At 43.0% G+C, this 18072-nt stretch overlaps 4 protein-coding genes across 5 annotated transcripts; 2 read left to right on the top strand and 2 right to left on the bottom strand.

Moving 5' to 3' along the window:
• Positions 1–920: 920 nt before the first annotated feature.
• Positions 921–7605, bottom strand: LOC128753882 (sodium-dependent phosphate transport protein 2B-like). Its single transcript, XM_053856044.1, has 14 exons — positions 7526–7605; positions 7334–7456; positions 6522–6570; positions 6351–6461; positions 5001–5129; positions 4762–4905; positions 4578–4689; positions 4178–4370; positions 3387–3482; positions 3193–3313; positions 2656–2823; positions 2476–2592; positions 2281–2405; positions 921–1789 (listed from the first exon to the last, which is right to left on the bottom strand). The coding sequence occupies exons 2-14, from the start codon at positions 7355–7357 to the stop codon at positions 1250–1252; spliced, it is 1929 nt and encodes a 642-aa protein (XP_053712019.1). The 5' UTR covers positions 7358–7456; positions 7526–7605; the 3' UTR covers positions 921–1249.
• Positions 7606–9193: 1588 nt separating this feature from the next.
• On the top strand, positions 9194–11398 carry LOC128754406 (OCIA domain-containing protein 1-like). Of its 2 annotated transcripts, none has more exons than XM_053857005.1 (8): positions 9194–9369; positions 9487–9571; positions 10072–10125; positions 10202–10249; positions 10381–10510; positions 10581–10735; positions 11002–11169; positions 11239–11398. In XM_053857005.1, exons 1-8 carry the CDS (start codon positions 9316–9318, stop codon positions 11274–11276), a joined length of 732 nt encoding a protein of 243 aa, XP_053712980.1. In that variant the 5' UTR covers positions 9194–9315; the 3' UTR covers positions 11277–11398. The 2 variants fall into 2 exon arrangements, with proteins under 2 accessions (XP_053712980.1, XP_053712979.1); XM_053857004.1 differs by having other exon boundaries at positions 9484–9571.
• A 171-nt stretch (positions 11399–11569) lies between these two features.
• On the bottom strand, positions 11570–12661 carry LOC128753300 (rhomboid domain-containing protein 2-like). Its single transcript, XM_053854875.1, has one exon. It carries the CDS (start codon positions 12470–12472, stop codon positions 11570–11572), a length of 903 nt encoding a protein of 300 aa, XP_053710850.1. The 5' UTR covers positions 12473–12661.
• A 509-nt stretch (positions 12662–13170) lies between these two features.
• On the top strand, positions 13171–17914 carry LOC128754913 (cysteine-rich hydrophobic domain-containing protein 2). Its single transcript, XM_053857903.1, has 6 exons — positions 13171–13489; positions 14080–14134; positions 16521–16676; positions 16739–16795; positions 16875–16934; positions 17082–17914. The coding sequence occupies exons 1-6, from the start codon at positions 13356–13358 to the stop codon at positions 17130–17132; spliced, it is 513 nt and encodes a 170-aa protein (XP_053713878.1). The 5' UTR covers positions 13171–13355; the 3' UTR covers positions 17133–17914.
• Positions 17915–18072: the final 158 nt, after the last annotated feature.

Raw genomic sequence — 18072 nt, 5'->3', positions numbered from 1 at the left:
GGTCCGTGGCAGACACGTGTGATTGTGAGTGGCATTGTGAGTGTCAAATCTGTGTGCCTCGGAATGACCTGTGCAGCACCACCAGTGGTGTTTACTCTCCCCTTGAATGAGTAAATGTCTGGCAGTTATTTATGCTCATCTATTTTTACGATCATTTTTTTGGATCAGAACCTATTTTGGCTCATGTTTTTCTATATCCAGATTTGTGCTCCTCTTTAAATCAAGTACTAACAATAAACAATGTTTTAATATTATTTGCTAACACTGATGTCCGTCAGCCAAATGCAGTTTGTAACATCTTGTAGTGTGTTATTCTATAAATATATATATATATATATATATATATATATATATATATATATATGGAGGTAAATGATGTATCCATCACTGAATTTAAACTCTTTGAAATCTGTATTGAACTTTAGATAGATAGATGTTATGGGACTAATATTCGATTTTAAACTCACATTTAATATATACTTCAGACATGACGTGAAAAAAAAAACGACACAAATGGACAATTTTAGAAGCCAGACTAAAGAAAGGTTGTGAGATTTAGCAACAGGTCATATTGTAAACTGCACAGGAAGTTTGGGTGACTCAAGACAAGAGAGCGCCTCCTGACCGTGTAAAATAAACTATGTGGATCGGTGTGTGGACAGGTCTCCACAGCACAGTTGGACCACATGGCTGAGAGGTACAAGTTTATCAGAAGCACCTTTTTTTCTGTTGATTGATGTTGTGGAATCATTATAAGTCAGACTCTAACTTAACCATGTATTCAGTTCAATAGTTAATGTGACGACAAACAGACATCATGACGTCGTACATTTATTCAGATGCACATTCATCTCAATTCATTTGACATATTCATTGAATACAATTACGCTAAATAAAAACAAAATTACTTTACACCCTAAAACGATGCGTTATAGCGGCTGCTGTGTCCTTTTCACACAGTTGACAAGTACGTGTATATACAAAAGGGGAAGTAGTGCGCTAACCTTCAATCCATGTGGACATTCATAACCCAACAGAAGTGAGCCCAGTGATGTGTTGAAAATGCCACCTTTGAATTTTAGCACTTTTCAATAACTTAAATCAAGCATAGATTACACTTTACACAAGACTTTTTCAGTTAAACTAGGTGTCAACATTTTCTACATCCTGATTGAAGTGCAAAACGCGAGCAATGACAGCTGTCATGAGATAATAAATAAAAGAAAGTGTCAGTATCGGCGGCATTCTATCAAAGATGGGTCATTTTAATTTCATTCAAATCCACCTCTTTGTCGTCATCACTCATGGCGTGGTTGTCATACACCGCCGAGTGTTTCCTGTTCTTCCCCAGAGAATCAGTGTCCGGCTGCGCCTCAACAGTTTGGCAGCATTTGCAGCAGCAGCAACACTTGGCGGTGCACATGCCCACCACTTTGTCCCAGGGCTCCAGAGAGTGAGCCCACAGAGGGAGGAAGTCCCAGGTCCGTAGAGGCGCGGGGAGACAGCCGGGCTTTTTCTTCTGCAGGACGTTGACCACGATGATGATGATCAACAGGACCAGCAGCGGCACCCCGACACCGACCAGAACCTTCCATCCGGCCAGAGAGAGGCTGAACACGAAGAGCGGCAGGATGAAGAAGCAGCAGACGATGTAGACCACTGCAAACCAGCGATAGGAGGCAGTGATGTTGCCCAGGGCTTTAGCCAGCCTGATGGGGATTCGAGTGAAGGGGATGGGGTACCACAGAATGATCCCCGAAATGTTGAACAGGAAGTGGACAAGGGCAATCTGGGAAAAAATGGTTGGGAATAGTTAGCATGGTCCAGGTTTTAAAAATGAAACTATCTTTTATATACCTGAATCTAACGTGTTTACAAACAAAAAAGTCTAATGTTTCTGTGCATTTTACAAGGAAGAAACTGCCCATTCAAACGATTCCTATTTCATTCTATTGAATAATGGTTAGCTAAGAGAGTTACATTTGGTTTCAGCTGTACCTCATGATGGTGCTGCTAACAGTATTCCAGTGAAAATATACATGAGAACATCTGTAATGACATTTCTTTTCAAAACTAAAGAGCAATGGTGAGAATCAAATTCACTATATGGAAGGCACATGTTTTATGTTAACTCCCAGTGGAAAAGGAAAAAGTGATCCTAGGTAGCTTTTGCTTTACCGAACTGTTATATTATATGGATGGATGAAATGTGAATCACTGTAGATAATAAAAAGAGAAAATATTGGGTTGGATTTGCGTCTTTCGAGCGAGCGAGCTGACCTGCAGAGAGTTCTCAAGCGTGTCCGGGGGACTGGCCATGGCTGCCAAAATAGCAGTGGTGGTTGTGCCAATATTTGAGCCCAGCGACAGCGGGTACGCTCTCTGTATGCTGATGACACCAATACCTATTTGAAGAGAAAAGTGTGTTGGGAGGTGCGTTCAAGCCTCTCTGGATGGATGCTAGCGGACACTCACCAACAAGTGGAGTGATCGCTGAGGTGAAAACAGAGCTGCTCTGAACCACGAATGTCATTCCGGCGCCAACAAGGATGGCAAGGTAGCCGGTGACCCAGCCGAATGGAAAGGGGAAATCTGAGCACACAGAGTCGTATCATGAGTCTACAGGAACGTTCGGAGGAGACTGACGGCGCTCACCAGTGTTGAGGATTTTCTTGATGACGGTGGCCACTTGTCCCTTGAGCATGGAGTTGAGAAGCTTGACAATGAGGATCAAGCAGGTGCAGAGGACCAGCAGAGACAGTGCCAGGAGGATCAAGCCAGCCGCCATGTCGGACAGATTGATATTGACAAACAGATGAGTACCTGAAACAGAGAGCCGCACAGCGCTAGATTACATTTCTGTGTATATTTCAGCCTCTTCTGTGAACCACACTCAAAGCATCTCAAAGTCACTGTGACCTTCAACCCCTGCCCTAAGTCGCACTACTCTGCTGGTAAAGTAGTTATTGACTCTGTTCCGGCACAGGTCACACCTCACCACAATATGGTAATACGGAACAGTGACTTTTCCCTGCCCTTGAAGAACACACCCCAGTCAAACCCTGCTCCCCCAGGGAAAGCCCTGAACAGTCTTGGTAGTTTTCCAAGTTCCAGTCACTCATACATTTTTCAGATCATTCGCTTGAAGAAATAAAACCTTCGTGCACAGGTAATGATGACCACATAACTCACATTTCTCAATGTTGACTGGTCGTGACACGTTTTTGAGAGTGGTGGTCACGTTGTCTTGAGTCCAGCAGAAGGATGGCGAGGTGCAGTTGTCTGGACCAGGAACCGTGACGTTCGTCAACGTCTGAAGAAGGAGCGTGATCAATTGCTAGCGACAGTAAACCACAGCCTTCTTGGTGTGAGGAACGTGATCGTACCGTGTTGGTGAAGGTTTTGCACCACCTCTTGATGAGACTCATGTTGCGGGCAGCGGGGTCTCCAGTGGCTATCATGCTTATAACATCCTTATCCAGCTACGACAGAGAGAGAGTGTGAAGACTTTAAAGCTGTTTTTTTTCTTTGCTTTAAACAGTTTTAAGTAACACGATTGAAAAACACGCTTTTGTCTTTTGTTTACCTCAAGATGAATTTCACAGTTAAACTACAGAAGAGCAGATCCAATGGTTTTTAAACATGAAAATATAAAAAATAATATTAATAATAAATCAATTCATAGTCTATTATCTTATTTTTATTTATATGTATTTCTTTTGAAAACAATAAAAAACTATTTGCCATATTCTATTTGCCATATTTTTCTAAATAATAATTTGTGAATCCATTTCTCTTTCAATGAAACATTCATTTTTTCCCAGTTTTCATGCAAGAGAGCAGTGATTTTAGGTGTATCAATGTGATCCGTGACACGCCTTGCCAAGGAGCTATGAAGTAAAGGGGTTTCATTTTCACTTATGCAAAAAAGATTCTCAGGTGCTAAATGTTTCTTATGCCTCGCTTGAAAGGCCTTAACAGTTTGATGGTAACTTAACCTTTTTCCTCAAGGATGAATTACTTGTTTGTCACAGTCCCTCATGAAATTCCTAGTAGTAGATGTGAGGAATATTATTTCCTTCACCAGTAGTGTATAATAGTATATTTTTTATGTGGCCTTTATGTTCCCTTTATAAAGCGTAGATGTCTTTGTAACTCCCTGTGTGGATGAACTGACCATGATGATAGCGTCGGTGAGCGGGTCGGTGATGACGTTCAACAGATCTGGAGCCTCTCCACTCTGGATGTTGAAGGAGGTGATGATGAGCTTGGTGACTTCGTACAGGTAGCCAGTGGCCACCTCCAGGGGCAGCAGCACCAGCACAGACAGCCAGTTGAAGAAGTCGTGCACGGTGGCCCCGGCAAATGCTCTGCGGGTTGTGAAAGAGTGAAGCTCGTAAAGATCCGATGCCCTTTGATCTTTCAGATGGACATAAAGATATTACTGTTGGAAGAAAACCCTTGCTATTAATGGGTTTGATGACAGGGAGGAGTTCAAATAGATAAGATATGCATCCCCTGTATATATTGCTGTACATATTTGTTGCTGAGTAGTTTTTTTCAATGAGTATTTGTACCTGCGAAAGACGCTGCGGTCGCCAGCCTGGGTCATGGCGACCAGCGTGTTGGTGACTGAGGTGCCAATGTTGGTGCCCATGATGATCGGCACCGCCAGCTGCACCGTCAGCACTGCCAAGAGGAACAATTCATACGTCTCCTCTTGATGTTTCACGCGTAAAAACAGCCAAGATCTTTACTGACATCCTGAAGACACCATGCTGACCACGATGGAGGAGGACGTGGACGAGCTTTGGACCAGCAAGGTGACCAGGACGCCGATAACCAGGCCGGCCAGAGGGTTGGTCAGAACGGCATTGTCCTGGAAGATGTCTCCAGCTGCCTTGCCTGGAATGAGAAGAAGGGGATTTGAATTCTGTCTGGGACACTATCTTTTCATAAATGAACCAGGAGTGCTGTGAATTCAAGGAGATGGTTTTTACCTCCAACCAGCTGGAAGGCCGAGCTCAGGATGTCAAGGGAGCAGATGAACATGTAGAGGAAAGCTACCAGCAGGACTATTTTCCCCACGGCCTCCAACACCCTCAGCACCTTTCCTTTGGTGTCCAGCGCTGGGGAAGGCATAAACAATAGTAGTTTGTTTCTGTCATAGCAGGGGTGTGGTTCCATTACTGAAGCCAGAACTTTTCACACAGTTCCTGGAAATGAGTCTCTCCTGCGAGTCTCTTCCACTCTGGACGGTGCGTACATCGCCTCAGAGGTAGATCTTCGAATTAACTTTTCAATTTTGTTTCTGCTTCTAAACAGAACCTCACTCTGACTTAACTCCCAAGACATGTAAAAGTTCATTCTATGCAAAGAAGAGATGCAGTTGTGGCATGACTAATCTAGGAATCATCTTCTCCATGACTCTGGTCCATGACTGATATCCTGGTTCGAGCTTGGACAAGCCCTTTTAGTGTCTAACATTGGACCATCATTACTCCATAGTGAGGTGAACCACCAATCTTCTGTTATGGTTGAATACCATTTCTGAGTCTGCACTTTCAAACCAGCTGACATTAGTTACCCTCATTGTATATAACACTTGCAATATCACTGTTGTAGAGCATTATGGCACCGTGGTGCCTTCTAAAACCATCACTATGAGGTGAGACTTTGCCCTGTCTCACTGAGAGGAAGCTCTTCTAACCCCTGGATTGAAACTTTCTGCCATATTAATAGAGCAATGACTGGCTTTAAAAATGTACAAAAGGTCACATTTAAGAGCATAAATAGTTGTGGACAATATGTGGACAACCAGGACATCTGTCGCTGACTGTAAAAGTTCAGACTTTCTCAACATTTGGCATCTTCTGAGGACACAAACGTGATGACATACATATACAAACTGAACTTTAAACTGCACATATATACACTAATCCTGGCTCTGCTTCAAAGAGGGACACATTTCTTTTCAATCTGACAGTGTGCTTGCAGAGCGAAACTACAATATAATCCATAAGTGACTTGTCTTGATATGCACATGAGACATTTGAAATCATGTTCATCAGAATTATGAAACAGAGCTATGTAATGAGTGACCAGTCGTCACAATGGCGGAGGATTTATTTACTCCAGAGACCGACACGATACTCTGTTTTCTATCTACCATGGAACCATAATTATTTACGGCCCTCCTAAGTATTGCTGTCGAAGTCAATGATTTTATTGCCCCGGAGCAATCTGCTCTCCGATTATCAGCCCGGCACACAATCTCTCCACCCAGCCTGTGCTTTACATTAATAACTATTCAACAACAGCGCGTGATGTAACATGAATGTTCAACTCACCTGACCACGGAACCCCCGTGTCCTGGAGCTCAGGTAAGTTCCAGGGGTCGTCGTTCTGCGCTTCATCATCGATTAGAGCCAACGTGGAATGTGCAGTACTCTTCTCAAACTCTGTGGCAAATGATGTTTTTATGTGATTTGTTGATATGCTTTTGGCGCGTTAATATTTACCCGTGCTTCCATTGTGAACCTCAAGTTGTTTGTTTCTGGGAGAACCAGACTGGAAAATAGAAGGAGGGTTTCAGTCAGACTTTATAGAGGCAAATACTGTATATTCTTCATTAAGCTTATTAAATGTCTTCTGTTTTATCACTGCAGCTTGGAAAGGTGGAATGGAAACATCTCACACACATTTTCCCCTCGCATGCCAAAGTATTGATCAGAGAGTCACGTGGTTGAGTGACAGTAAAATTCCATCCATTACGACACAATAGGAGATGACGTTTTATGAGTACCATTTTAAACATATAAAGAGAATGCCGAGGTGTGGTGGTGTGAGATTGTTGAGAAATTCATTCAAGCTCCTTCATATTTCACTTTTTGATGAATACGACCATAAGGACATGAACAGTCTCCTGTACTGAAAGTATACAGTGATGAAAAAAAAAGACATTCAATCTCAAATATCGCCATGAAATATTTTTTTGTGAGTTTCAAAGGGGCTGGCTGCCTTCTACAGACACAGATACAAACAATATTTTTTTGTTTGCTTGTTGTTTAAACAAAAAAACTAACAAAACTAAACTCTTGACAGTTTGAATATAAGTCAACAAATGACAAAACTGAACAGACAAATAAATAAACCACCACATCAGAGTCCAAAAACTTTCCACCACTGTAAATATTAATTTTAAGATAGCAAAAAAATAAAATATTTAAACACAGGACATGAAAACAACTTGGTGGATTAATATGAATGATAATGTGAATATGAATGCGGAGTTCAGAATATTTATCCTTACTCTATTGCGGCTTCTGCTCACCTGCGGCACGCTGAGCGAGTCCATGCTGTCCGTGTGCGCGTCAGGGTGTGGTCTGATCTCAGGTGAGCTTCGGCTTTAAAGGTGCTGCCTCCCGACAGGGAAAGGGGACATGTGGAGAGTCCGCTGAGGGCAACAGAAGCAATGATCCACCACCTTCACATCACCGTCTGTCCAGAGATAAGATGAACACACCTTGGAAAGCTTGATTAGTTGGAGATGAATCTGCATGTTGTGTTGCAATCCAGCTCATGTTTTGCCTGATAAGTTGTACGGTCCCTGCGCTACGTCTGTCCACCCCACGGTGACGGAGGCCCCAGCATGCTGCTCTGGAAAGAGGCCACGCTGAGGCCGATGGGTATTGGTGTTTGATCGAAGGGGTGCCTGTCATGTGACGCGTGTCATTCAGGCTTCACTCAACTTGTGCATTTCAGTGAGCATCCAGGGTCGGGGGGGTCGGTTTCTCATCAGTCAATAATAGAAAATGTGATTCATTTGAGACCAGATGTCATGTCCACACTGATGTATTGGGTTTCCATAAATATGGAGGGACCTTCTCTCACATGCTCCAAGTACAACACATGTTGAGGACATTCTTTTGAAAAGGCTCCAAGGCAGTTGGGATCACTATTTACCTCTAAACTCATTCATGTGGTCTAAATGAATCTGAAGCCGAATCTGTGCTGTGAATGTAAACGATAGGAAGCGATGCCAGTTGGTGTGTTAAAGCTACCTGAGTCTAGATTAAGCACATGTTGGAGGAAGAATGTCGGAGACCATCATTGATGTTCATGGATGTGGAGAAGGAGAGGAAGATTAGGTTAGAGTGGAGGAGGTTGAGTGGATGTGGTAACCGAAGGAAGACAAAATAGAAAATGTGTTCAATATTTTCATTTTTCCATATCGTAAATGAATACCACAATCTTTAATTCCATTTATTTTATTTTTATTCTTTTTATTATTAGTAGACATAGGGTTACAACTCATTCTGGGTATTTTATGAGCTCTTGAAGAATGGAAACATCCTGAACAGCAACAGCAACACAAGGACGCTGGTAGAAAATCACGCTCTTTATTAAGATTTAGCATCACCACTCCATATGTGTTTAAAATGTTGGTGGACACCGCTGGAAACCTGTTGAAGCACTCACATAGCAAATAGACCTTTGCTGTCATACTGTAAAGTCAATAATACTTTTCCGAAATGTTTTATTTATTGTCTTTTTTTCCATCAATGTTGTGTCTCTTTTCAGCTTTAAACAATATAACAATTACAATTGAAATATGCCCATCATTTTTACAACGCTGATACAAAAGTTACTCATTAATCATCATTCAATCATTTATGAACTTAATTAGTAAGAATTAGGTCAAAAGCTTTATGGTTGTGGATAAGACACAACTCGATTTTATTAATATGGTATTACGGATAGACGTGTTCACCTCTGGGTAAAACTGTACTTCATTTGAAGTCAACTCAATACCACATATGTCGATAGCTTGACTTGTAATGCTAAATATCGAAAAGCTTTAACACCAATTTTCTTTCATAACGTGTCTCATATAGCTGTAGCGATCAGAGATTACGACTTGACAATATTACAATTCTTGTGCGCGCGAGCCAAAAGCGCAAATAAAATGTTCAGATCAGTGGCTGTAGATCTGTATTCCACCACAAGGTGGCAGACAAACATTCCGTGTGGAATTGGGCACCCGTAAAAAAAAATGAAACCCTTTTAAAATATTTGTAATATTCAAATAAATGTAAATAATTGTTTAAAAATATCGATCAACGATTCTTTCTCCATATTTAGTGATGTGTTAATGACATTCTACAGAAGCCAACTTCCATTTCCGGGTTACATCACTATCAGCGACAGAGATGACATTGGATCAAACTGCGCGAAAGTCTGTTGAATAAGACGCTCGTTCGTCAATTATCAGATGAATTAGAAAAGTCTGTAAGTGCTGGCGTCCTGGTCAACATGTCATCCACCAGCACAGACTACGGCGCGGAGCAGAATGCGCCTCAAAGACAGGTAAACAACAACAACACGCTCCGTTGCTAACATGCTAACTAGCTGGAGTTGGACTGCAGCAAGTCTGTCATGGACTCATCCCGCTGAAGTTCTGGTTTGTCTCTGCTGGTTCAGCAGTTACCGTTCGGCCCGGACTATGTCCTGACTGAGGAGGAGAGGAGAGTGTTGAAAGAGTGCAACTCTGAGAGCTTCTGGTACAGATGTAAGTGTCATGTGGGGACCTGCAAGTTTGACTGAAGTTCAAGGTGAACACCATGTCAATCTTGACGCTATTCCGTCAGTCAGTTGGCTTGTTTGGAAGAAGTAATAGTCTGATTTTTAAGTCATTGTCAGTCTCGTGGTCCAGCAACTGACGGCTAATATGGTTGTGTGAATGTCCCCTTCCCATAAATATTCATTTCGTCGCATATAAGAGTGTGACACAAAACTTTTATTTGACATGCAGCTTTGACACTTAATATAATAACATGTTTCCCGAAGGAACCTCTCTATTTTGTGCCAGATTTAATGTTATTATTTCACGATAAATACTACTTTCTTCACTGCTGGACAAAATCATGACAAAAGTAAAGAAGGATCATCAAGTTTTAAAATGACTTTAATATACTTTATCGAATGATCTCCCTCAATAAGGAGATTTAGATTAGATCAATAAACTCATAGGATGCTAGACCTTATCAGTCTGATATCCTTCATTTACAGCGTTGCCTCTCTCCTTGCTCAGCATGGCCACCACCCAATTCCTTGTTTCTAAAGGTAAAAACGTGACTCAGACTCATTACCTGATTTGTGACTTCATTTTTAAAGTATCTAATTTGCTCTTAATGCACAGGGACTCTGACAGCCCATCGCAGATTTGGATCACTACCCAAGGTTTTCTGTGAGTCGGCGTTTTGTCGTTTCTCATATTACTTTAGGAGCATTGTGCTTATAAGAAGTTGAATATCATATAGAATCCCATGTAAACTTAGACATTGTTGAGCTTTTGTTGTTTTGGTTGTGTCTCTTCAGTCGCCGGGTTCCTTGGCTTTACAGCGGGAAGGATCTCATACCAGAAGACGTACATGGAGAGGCTCAGCAGGCTGGAGAACTCTCCTCTGGGTGAATTCCTGAGGCAGAAGTCACAGAGGCAGTCACCATAGTGAGTTTGTCATGGTGACTCGCATGCTGGATGCAAAGCCTGACCACGACTACTGTCATTTCTTTCCTAGTTCTACAGCCTCTCAGTCAGAGATGAGTGATTCCAGCATGCAGTCCTTCGACAGCAGTTTTCAGACTTCAGAAGCCTCCACGCTCTCCAGCGATTATGGATATAATCCAGATGCCACTCCTGATTTGTCTCAGATGAATGACCTTAATACTCAAGGTTTGCTATTTAAAAAAGAAAAAAAAGTGGCAAAGTGTGTTAAATCCTTTTGCTTTTTGCACTAATAAAGGGATTTCTGCAGAATTCATTCAAGACTTCTCAAACAGAAACCAGATTCTTTGAATAATATAGCTCATTACATTATATTGTCATTGTTTCCTTTGTTGCATGCAAAGCCTCCAATCCACCACTTCATGCGCACAGTTGATATGAATGAAGACATGGTATGAGTTTAAAAACAGCTTTGCACTTGCATCTCCTCACAGCACCAGCACAGTCCTATACGGATGAAGAGAAACCCAGCAAGAAGACCATTCTTTATGAAGATCTGAGGCTTAAAAACAGAGAGAACTATGAGGTGACCCTCACGCAGAGATCTGAGGCGCTGCTCAAACCCGCGCCGGAGAGTGCGCCCAAAAGGCCCACCAAAGAAGGTGAGCGGCCTCTCTGGAAACCTGGCCAAACCATTGGTTGCTGTTAAGTCTCATCCTACTGTGTTACAGTGAAGAAGAACATTTATGGAGACACCTGGGAGGAATAGGTTCTGGACCTTGGATGTTCTGCCGCCAGGTTGTGATGGTGCAGCACATGAAACACTATGGTCTTCTTCTCTTTGTTTTGATTGCTCTTTAAGTGACCCGATTAAAAACCTTGCCAGTCCAACTTTCTCTGGTCTGATAATTCTCTTCCGTGATGCATTTTGTCAGCAGTGTATGTTGACAGTTTCAATGGACACAATATCAAATTGATTTATTGATAGTATTTGAAGGCAGTTCAGGAGATGGCACAATAAAAAAAGAGGTAAACATGAGTAGCAAGTAGCACCCAGAGAGACTACACTGATGGTGCTGCTGTCGCGGGGGCTTGCTCTGAGCAGCTGGCTGCTGGAGTTGGGGGTGAGGTCACCCAGCCTTCGTATGTCATATCTTTGGCACCTGCACTGTTGATGCTGGACACAGGGGCATAGGCCTGGACCGGGTACGACCCGGGTGTTGGGTTGACCTGTGGCAGAAGTGTCTTTCTCCTCTCCTCTGTGGAAGCAGGCACAAACGTAACAAGAGTAATTTTCCGCAAGAGTCTGAAAGGCATCATCTTCTCCAGAACCCCAGCTCTGGCTTCGGTTAAGTCCAGATAGGAGAACCAGCCTTTCCCGTGGATACCCCCGACCAGAGCAGCGGTGATGTTACAGGGAAGCACCGCATGGGGGATGAGCACACTGGTGGCCATGACGAACACCCAGGGAAGAGCCATGGTGCTGAAACTCACGCCACACAGGAAGCCCTTGCTCATGTTGGAGTGCATGGTGGACAGAGCCACGCAAGCCAGCGCCGCAGGAACCAGCCCCTCCGTGTGATGCGGGTCACCCTTGTCCAGCAGGAGGTCAAGGACAGAATACAGCAAACCAGTACAGGTGGACAGAACCACAAACAGGAAGAGGAAGCGAACAGTCCCGAGGCCATTCTCCAAGGTCCGGCTGAGAAAGACAAATGTTGTGATGCTGAGCAGCAGCTGTGTGGAGCTTCTGTGGTACAGAGGGAAGAGGATGAGTCTGTGGAGGTGTCCGCTTCTGAGAGCATCAGAGCCCACGCTGAAGGTCCCCGGGGTCAGCGCCAAACTGGCTTGGATTGCGAACACCGTCACAGATAGCACACTGACGGTCGAGATCCCGGTTGGGACGGAAGGAGTCATGCCTCTGAATATCTGCGATACCGTCTGTATATAATCTCTCGGTGCCATGATGTGAACGGTCTGATTTCTGAAGACGTTCAACCGCTTGCTACAAGTTTATTGGAGCGTCCACACCAAACAGGAAGTCGGATCTTCAGACGTTTTCAGCTCGGAAACGCGCCAAAAAAGTGTTATTTGTAAAAAGGAATAGTATTCTATAAAGTTCACTTTTTTTCTTATGCGTATGTTTAACTCTGTGTTTTCACAGCAGACTGACTGGGGTTAATAAAACAACTTCCGGGGTAAGATTTCAAAACAAAACAAAGGGCCACTCTTTCTTCTTTTTTTAATTCATTTGATTTTCAGTAATATATTAATTTATATTCATTTAGCCAGTCTTCTAAATGTTGTTATGTGCCTCGTTCCTTGTACCATATTATTGTTCTTCATCATTATCAAGCCGGATAGTTCGTTACGCTAAAGACAGTTTGAAATATGTTGTTGAAACATTTCGTGATCTTGAGTTTTGGAATCGAGCTGTAACCAAACAGGATACACTAAAATGTCAGATGAAAATATGAACCTCGCAGCAAATTAATACAAACTCCTACCAAAGAACAATGGTGTGAGTCATTTAGTTGAATTGCATGGAAGTAATCTGCGCTATACACATTTTTTGCCTAGTTAGTTTTATTTTAATGTGGAAGGAACTCTGACGTCACGACGTCTGACTCTTTTCCGGTGTCGTGCGGCGAACGCGGCGGATGTTGATGTTTTGTTTCAGGGTCTGCTGGACGCGGTGAACTCTGCTTTGCTCTCGAGTCGTTTAACGTTCGCGTGAGCGGCGCAGTCGGTCCCCCTTGATACACATTTGCCTGGTTCGGTTCCTCTGCTCACCGGCATCGTGCCTCTCCCGGCGTCTCAACCGGGAAGCGCGACTCCGAGCCGTGCCATGATGGAGGACTTCGACGAGATCTACGAAGAAGAGGAGGAGGAAGAGGAGGACGAGGACAGGGCCGCGGAGGAACAGCTGCTGAAGTACGCACCGGACCCGGTGGTGGTGCGGGGGTCTGGCCACGTCACTGTGTGAGCTTCTAACTCAAGTCATTCAAAGTGTTGCCACCGTCGAGCGGCTATCGGTGACCAAGGCTTGCTGGATGAGCCATTTTGGACCATGCATAGCAACTAGCTTCTTAGTTAGCAGCGAGCTAACTCATAAAGAAAAACACTCAAGTGTTATGTTTTACGAAGCCACGAGGCCACACGCTTCTATTTACACTCAATATAAGGCGCGGTACAGTGTTGTCATGAAAACAAAGCGCTGACTTTGGGCCTTATTTCACGTTTTCTGCTCATCGACTCTGGCGGCTAATATGAGCGTTCTGTGTTGTTGGCGGTTGTAAGCTGTTAATATCTAAAGTTGTACCTCGGAACCTCATTCCTTTCACTAAACGGTTGTTAATGAAAACATTTGTTAGTCCGTGTGTTTTTAAAGTACACAACTTGTGTTGTGGTATTAAATAGAGTCCGTTAGTCAGTGCTACTAACTTCCGGTACCAATGACTTTCTCAGAACCTGGTGACGTGCAGTGGAAGTGTTCAGTGTTGATTCTTGTCTCAGTGTTAAACGGCTTCTTCGTTTTCTCTAATGGCACCTTTATTCCTCTGTCACCGCAGGTTTGGACTAAGTAATAAATTCGAGTCAGAGTTCCCTTCAGCTCTGACAGGAAAGGTAAGTGGATGTGTTTCTAGTAAGCGTTGTGAATGAGTCAGTTCTTTGTTTGCACAGTTGTGGTTTAACACACGGGACAGAAGCAGATTACTCCAGTAACTCACACTGTTTGATTTATTATTTACCTTCAGAAGTTCAGTTTATCTGATCTACGGAAATCATTGTTAGAAGAGGGCTTTTGTAACCCAAATAATTATAAATTATATTATAATAATACATTAATTCTGTTGAGCACCGGCACATTTTTTATATTTTGCTCACAACCAAATTGCTGTCAGTTTTTCTACGTTATAAAGGTTTACTTGAGGAAACAATTCCAGAAATGTACTTATTGACTTATTTGCGTGAGCAATCATTTGCAGTACACCGTATTTTGCCTACTTTGAATAGTGCTAGTCTTCATAGTTCATTCTCAACTTACTAGTACAAATAATGTTTTGTTACAAGTGGAGGTCCACCTAAATCAGAATCTGGGCCCAAAAACAAAATATGTATTTGCTCATGTTTTCTTAATAATCCAGCAAAGTTTGTGATAAAAAAAGACTACTTCTTAACTTTCTGCAGTAGGGTTGCAGCGATCCACATTTTTTCATTTCCAACATGATACCAACATTACTCCTGTTCTGATACCATATCTCACTTTACTTTATTATATCCGTCATTACAGTTGGTGTTTGTTAGTAAAGGCAAGACCAGAAAAGGCAGTCAGAAAAACAAAAAGTCCATCAAACAAAAATGATCATCCTGAAAACAAATCTGCCATTCTGAAGATTTCACATTGACACTTCATATTTATTAAGTTATTCCGCAATAGATGTGTACAAAAAGTTTTTTTTTCTACTGTCAAGTTTAAATGAGTGATGTGGGACTCTGAAGTCCAGCAGCAGATTTAGTGGCAAAACCGTGTTTGAGAAGCGAAAACTCCCGGCGTGACATTTCGCGCCATTTACATGTAACCTTGCTTGCACTTATGTACTCCTGCTGTGTACTTTGGGTTACATCTGCTTCACATATACTGTAAATACCGCACATCCCAGCCCTGTTTTAGCTCACTGTGCTGCTAAATGGCTGCAAACTGTGGAATGTTTTTTTCTCTGCATTGTTATGTCTCATTGCTCCATGTCTCATTGAAGTGTTGAGGAAATCCATTCCACAGTTTTCAGTGAGCTTGCAGAGCAGCTGACCTAGAAGAGATTTCATCTGACAAGGTGAAGCTCACACCCGGCTCATGAATTTGAAGTATCCGCTGGTTGGACCTGGGATTTCCAATGTTGGTATCAGAGTCTGATACTGGATCGATCCCATCTCTATGAGGGTGGCTTAAAAACAGAACATAATAAATGGTGAATTTGGAACTTTTGAGCTGTTCTGCTGAGGGCCAGAGGAGTAGCAAACAACAAAAATCCCCATGAGACATACAATATGTTTATATTGCCTCAGATGCCCTTTAAAGCTGGGGTGTACGTTCTCATGCTGCATGCTACCTTTGAAAACACCATCTACTTGAGCTTCATCCCTGCATTATCTGTCCTCAATGCCACATGTGATGGAGGTGAAGCACAGTGCATCGCGGGTAATAGGCTGACAACTCTGTTGCAGCTAGTTTCCGTTTTGCCTCAGTTAACAGCACAATGATGATGAATGATTGCACAATAACGCATTACCTGTTTCCATCATCGCACGAATCATCGATGAAAGATACATTCTCATTCATTGTAAGGCTATAGCAACTAGTCGGTGATAGTCCACCATGTATGAACATTTGAAGCAGATTCCAAAGCTCCTCTGTGAGGTAGTTTGTCAACAACTGCCAGATGAGGTTGTGAAAACTATCATTCTAGCACCAGCTATACTCCATATTCCTGGGTGCAGGTTCAGGGTTTTCCAGAGAGTCTTAATGTTCCGATGGCTGGTTGAGTACATCACAGCTTTCTCCAAGAATCACAGAGACGTTGAGGAGCATGCTCAACAGCATAGTAGTTGAGTTTTATATCTATTATATATATATATATTATCTATATTTATATTTTAAGAACTTGAATTCAAGTGTATGCCATTTACAGTGCTGAACAGACCTGTCCAAAACCGTGAAGCGGTGTATGACGCAGCTTGGGGTCCAGCTACTCTCCACACTCTGTAGGACATTCACTTAGTCTTACACTTGTCTCCTTACATTAGCTCAAATACATTACAATGACGTCATTCTTTCATCTGGTTTCCCTTTTCTCTCTTCTCATGTCGAACCTCTACACACTATCTTCCACCACATCCATGAAGTGAACCTCACTGGTAGCCTTTCATCGCTGATGTCTTTCCTGTGACTGACAGACCAAACTGTGTTGCCTCCAGAGTTGACTTTTGTTTTTGTTGTTTTAACATTTTTCAGGTGGCTCCAGAAGAGTTCAAAGCCAGTATCACGCGTGTGAACGGCTGCCTAAGAAAGACGCTGCCGGTGAACGTGCGGTGGCTGCTGTGTGGCTGCCTGTGCTGCTGTTGCACCCTGGGCTTCAGTTTGTGGCCCGTCATCTGCCTTAGCAAGAGGGTGAGACAGCTGTGCCATGTGTCTGTCGTCCCTCACTGATCGACATGCGCTTTGCTTTTTAGACAAGAAGATCGCTAGAAAAGCTTCTTGAGTGGGAGAACAGCCGACTGTACCACAAGGTGAGTCGCTATCCTTCCTCTTTTTTTCCACCTGATCGATTGAACTGTAGTCACTGTTGCTGTTTTTTTTTTTTTACAGTTGTGTTTGCACTGGAAACTAAGCAAAAGAAAGTGTGAAACCAACAACATGATGGAATATGTGAGTATGAATCTATTAGGTTTACTGTGGTTGACAGTATGCAGCAAATATGAATAGATAAATGTCCACTGTCCACAATGGAGCGTGTATCTTGTGAAATGTTTTTGCTCCTGTGGAGTGTAACGGTCCTGCCTCTTGTCCACGCAGGTGATCCTAATAGAGTTTCTACCTAAGATCCCTATCTTCAGACCGGACTAGTCGGCCGTGGTCTGATTCCCAACCTCTGCTGCTGCACAGCTCCGTCAGAGCCACTCCAGCTGTCAGGCTCCCAACTTACTACCCTTCCTGGAATATTTCTTATGTTTACAGGGTAGCATCAGTCCTCACCCTCTTCTAATAAACCCTTGTTTACAAATCCCACCTGTTCCCGAGGTTCCCCTGCTTGAGCCGTGATGCTGACTGGAAACTTGTGCTTGGCCTGGGAACCTGAAACGGCTCCGGGATGCTCCAATGGGAATCTCATCACTCGTTTCTTACCAACCTAAAGCACATGAGACACTTGTGCCCGTATGTCCTCAGACCTCACCCTCCAGTGCACTCCCTCATGCTTGTGTCCCACTTGGCTTGGACTCCGACGGGCACCAAAGGAACCTGCTCTGAAGTCAGCCTGTTTGCAGAAAGACGAAAGCCTCTGGAACATCAACCAAACCGGTCGTCCTGACCACATTTTTGGGGCCCTATCACCCTACTCTGGTGACAATCACACAGCCTGGCTGCACTCTGGGTCCAGCTGGACACTTCATGAGTTGGTCCTGATCCCTTTTGCTTTGTGGCCAGTCAGAGAAGAAATTTCATTTTGACTTCTTTGTTCTCCCAAATTCAGATTTCTTTGGTGAAGGACTCGCTGTTAATATTGTTTGTGTGTGTGTTTTTTGTTTTTTTTGTTACTGTACATCAGCCTTCTTCTTTCTTATGTTTGCCATTTTTTATTTATATGTCCACATTAAACAGTGTCTTATAGTTGAACCAAAAACCCATGCTCTCTTTACTTCCAGTATCACTTTGCTCTCCAACTTGCTCTTAAAATGTGACTTCATGTTCACCCAAACCACCAAAGTCCCTTCCAATATTGCAGAAGAGATGCCTTTTTTTTCAATGGTTTTTGGCGGTATATTGTGTACGGTCAGTTATCGCCCAT

This window comes from Synchiropus splendidus, chromosome 2 (genome assembly GCF_027744825.2).
Source record: "Synchiropus splendidus isolate RoL2022-P1 chromosome 2, RoL_Sspl_1.0, whole genome shotgun sequence".
Lineage (NCBI taxonomy): Eukaryota > Metazoa > Chordata > Actinopteri > Syngnathiformes > Callionymidae > Synchiropus > Synchiropus splendidus.
Note: the sequence above shows the minus strand (reverse complement) of the source record. Positions and strands in the feature narration are given on the sequence as shown.

Coding starts and splice junctions, on each gene's coding strand:
- LOC128754913 (XM_053857903.1), top strand. CDS start 13,356: ATGATGGAGGACTTCGACGAGATCTACGAAGAAGAGGAGGAGGAAGAG. Junction 14,135..16,520: donor CTTCAGCTCTGACAGGAAAG/GTAAGTGGATGT, acceptor AACATTTTTCAG/GTGGCTCCAGAAGAGTTCAA. Junction 16,935..17,081: donor CCAACAACATGATGGAATAT/GTGAGTATGAAT, acceptor TTGTCCACGCAG/GTGATCCTAATAGAGTTTCT.
- LOC128754406 (XM_053857004.1), top strand. CDS start 9,316: ATGTCATCCACCAGCACAGACTACGGCGCGGAGCAGAATGCGCCTCAA. Junction 10,736..11,001: donor GAATGACCTTAATACTCAAG/GTTTGCTATTTA, acceptor ATCTCCTCACAG/CACCAGCACAGTCCTATACG. Junction 11,170..11,238: donor CAAAAGGCCCACCAAAGAAG/GTGAGCGGCCTC, acceptor ACTGTGTTACAG/TGAAGAAGAACATTTATGGA.
- LOC128753300 (XM_053854875.1), bottom strand. CDS start 12,472: ATGGCACCGAGAGATTATATACAGACGGTATCGCAGATATTCAGAGGC.
- LOC128753882 (XM_053856044.1), bottom strand. CDS start 7,357: ATGGACTCGCTCAGCGTGCCGCAG. Junction 3,314..3,386: donor GCAAAACCTTCACCAACACG/GTACGATCACGT, acceptor CTCCTTCTTCAG/ACGTTGACGAACGTCACGGT. Junction 2,406..2,475: donor AGCGATCACTCCACTTGTTG/GTGAGTGTCCGC, acceptor CTCTTCAAATAG/GTATTGGTGTCATCAGCATA.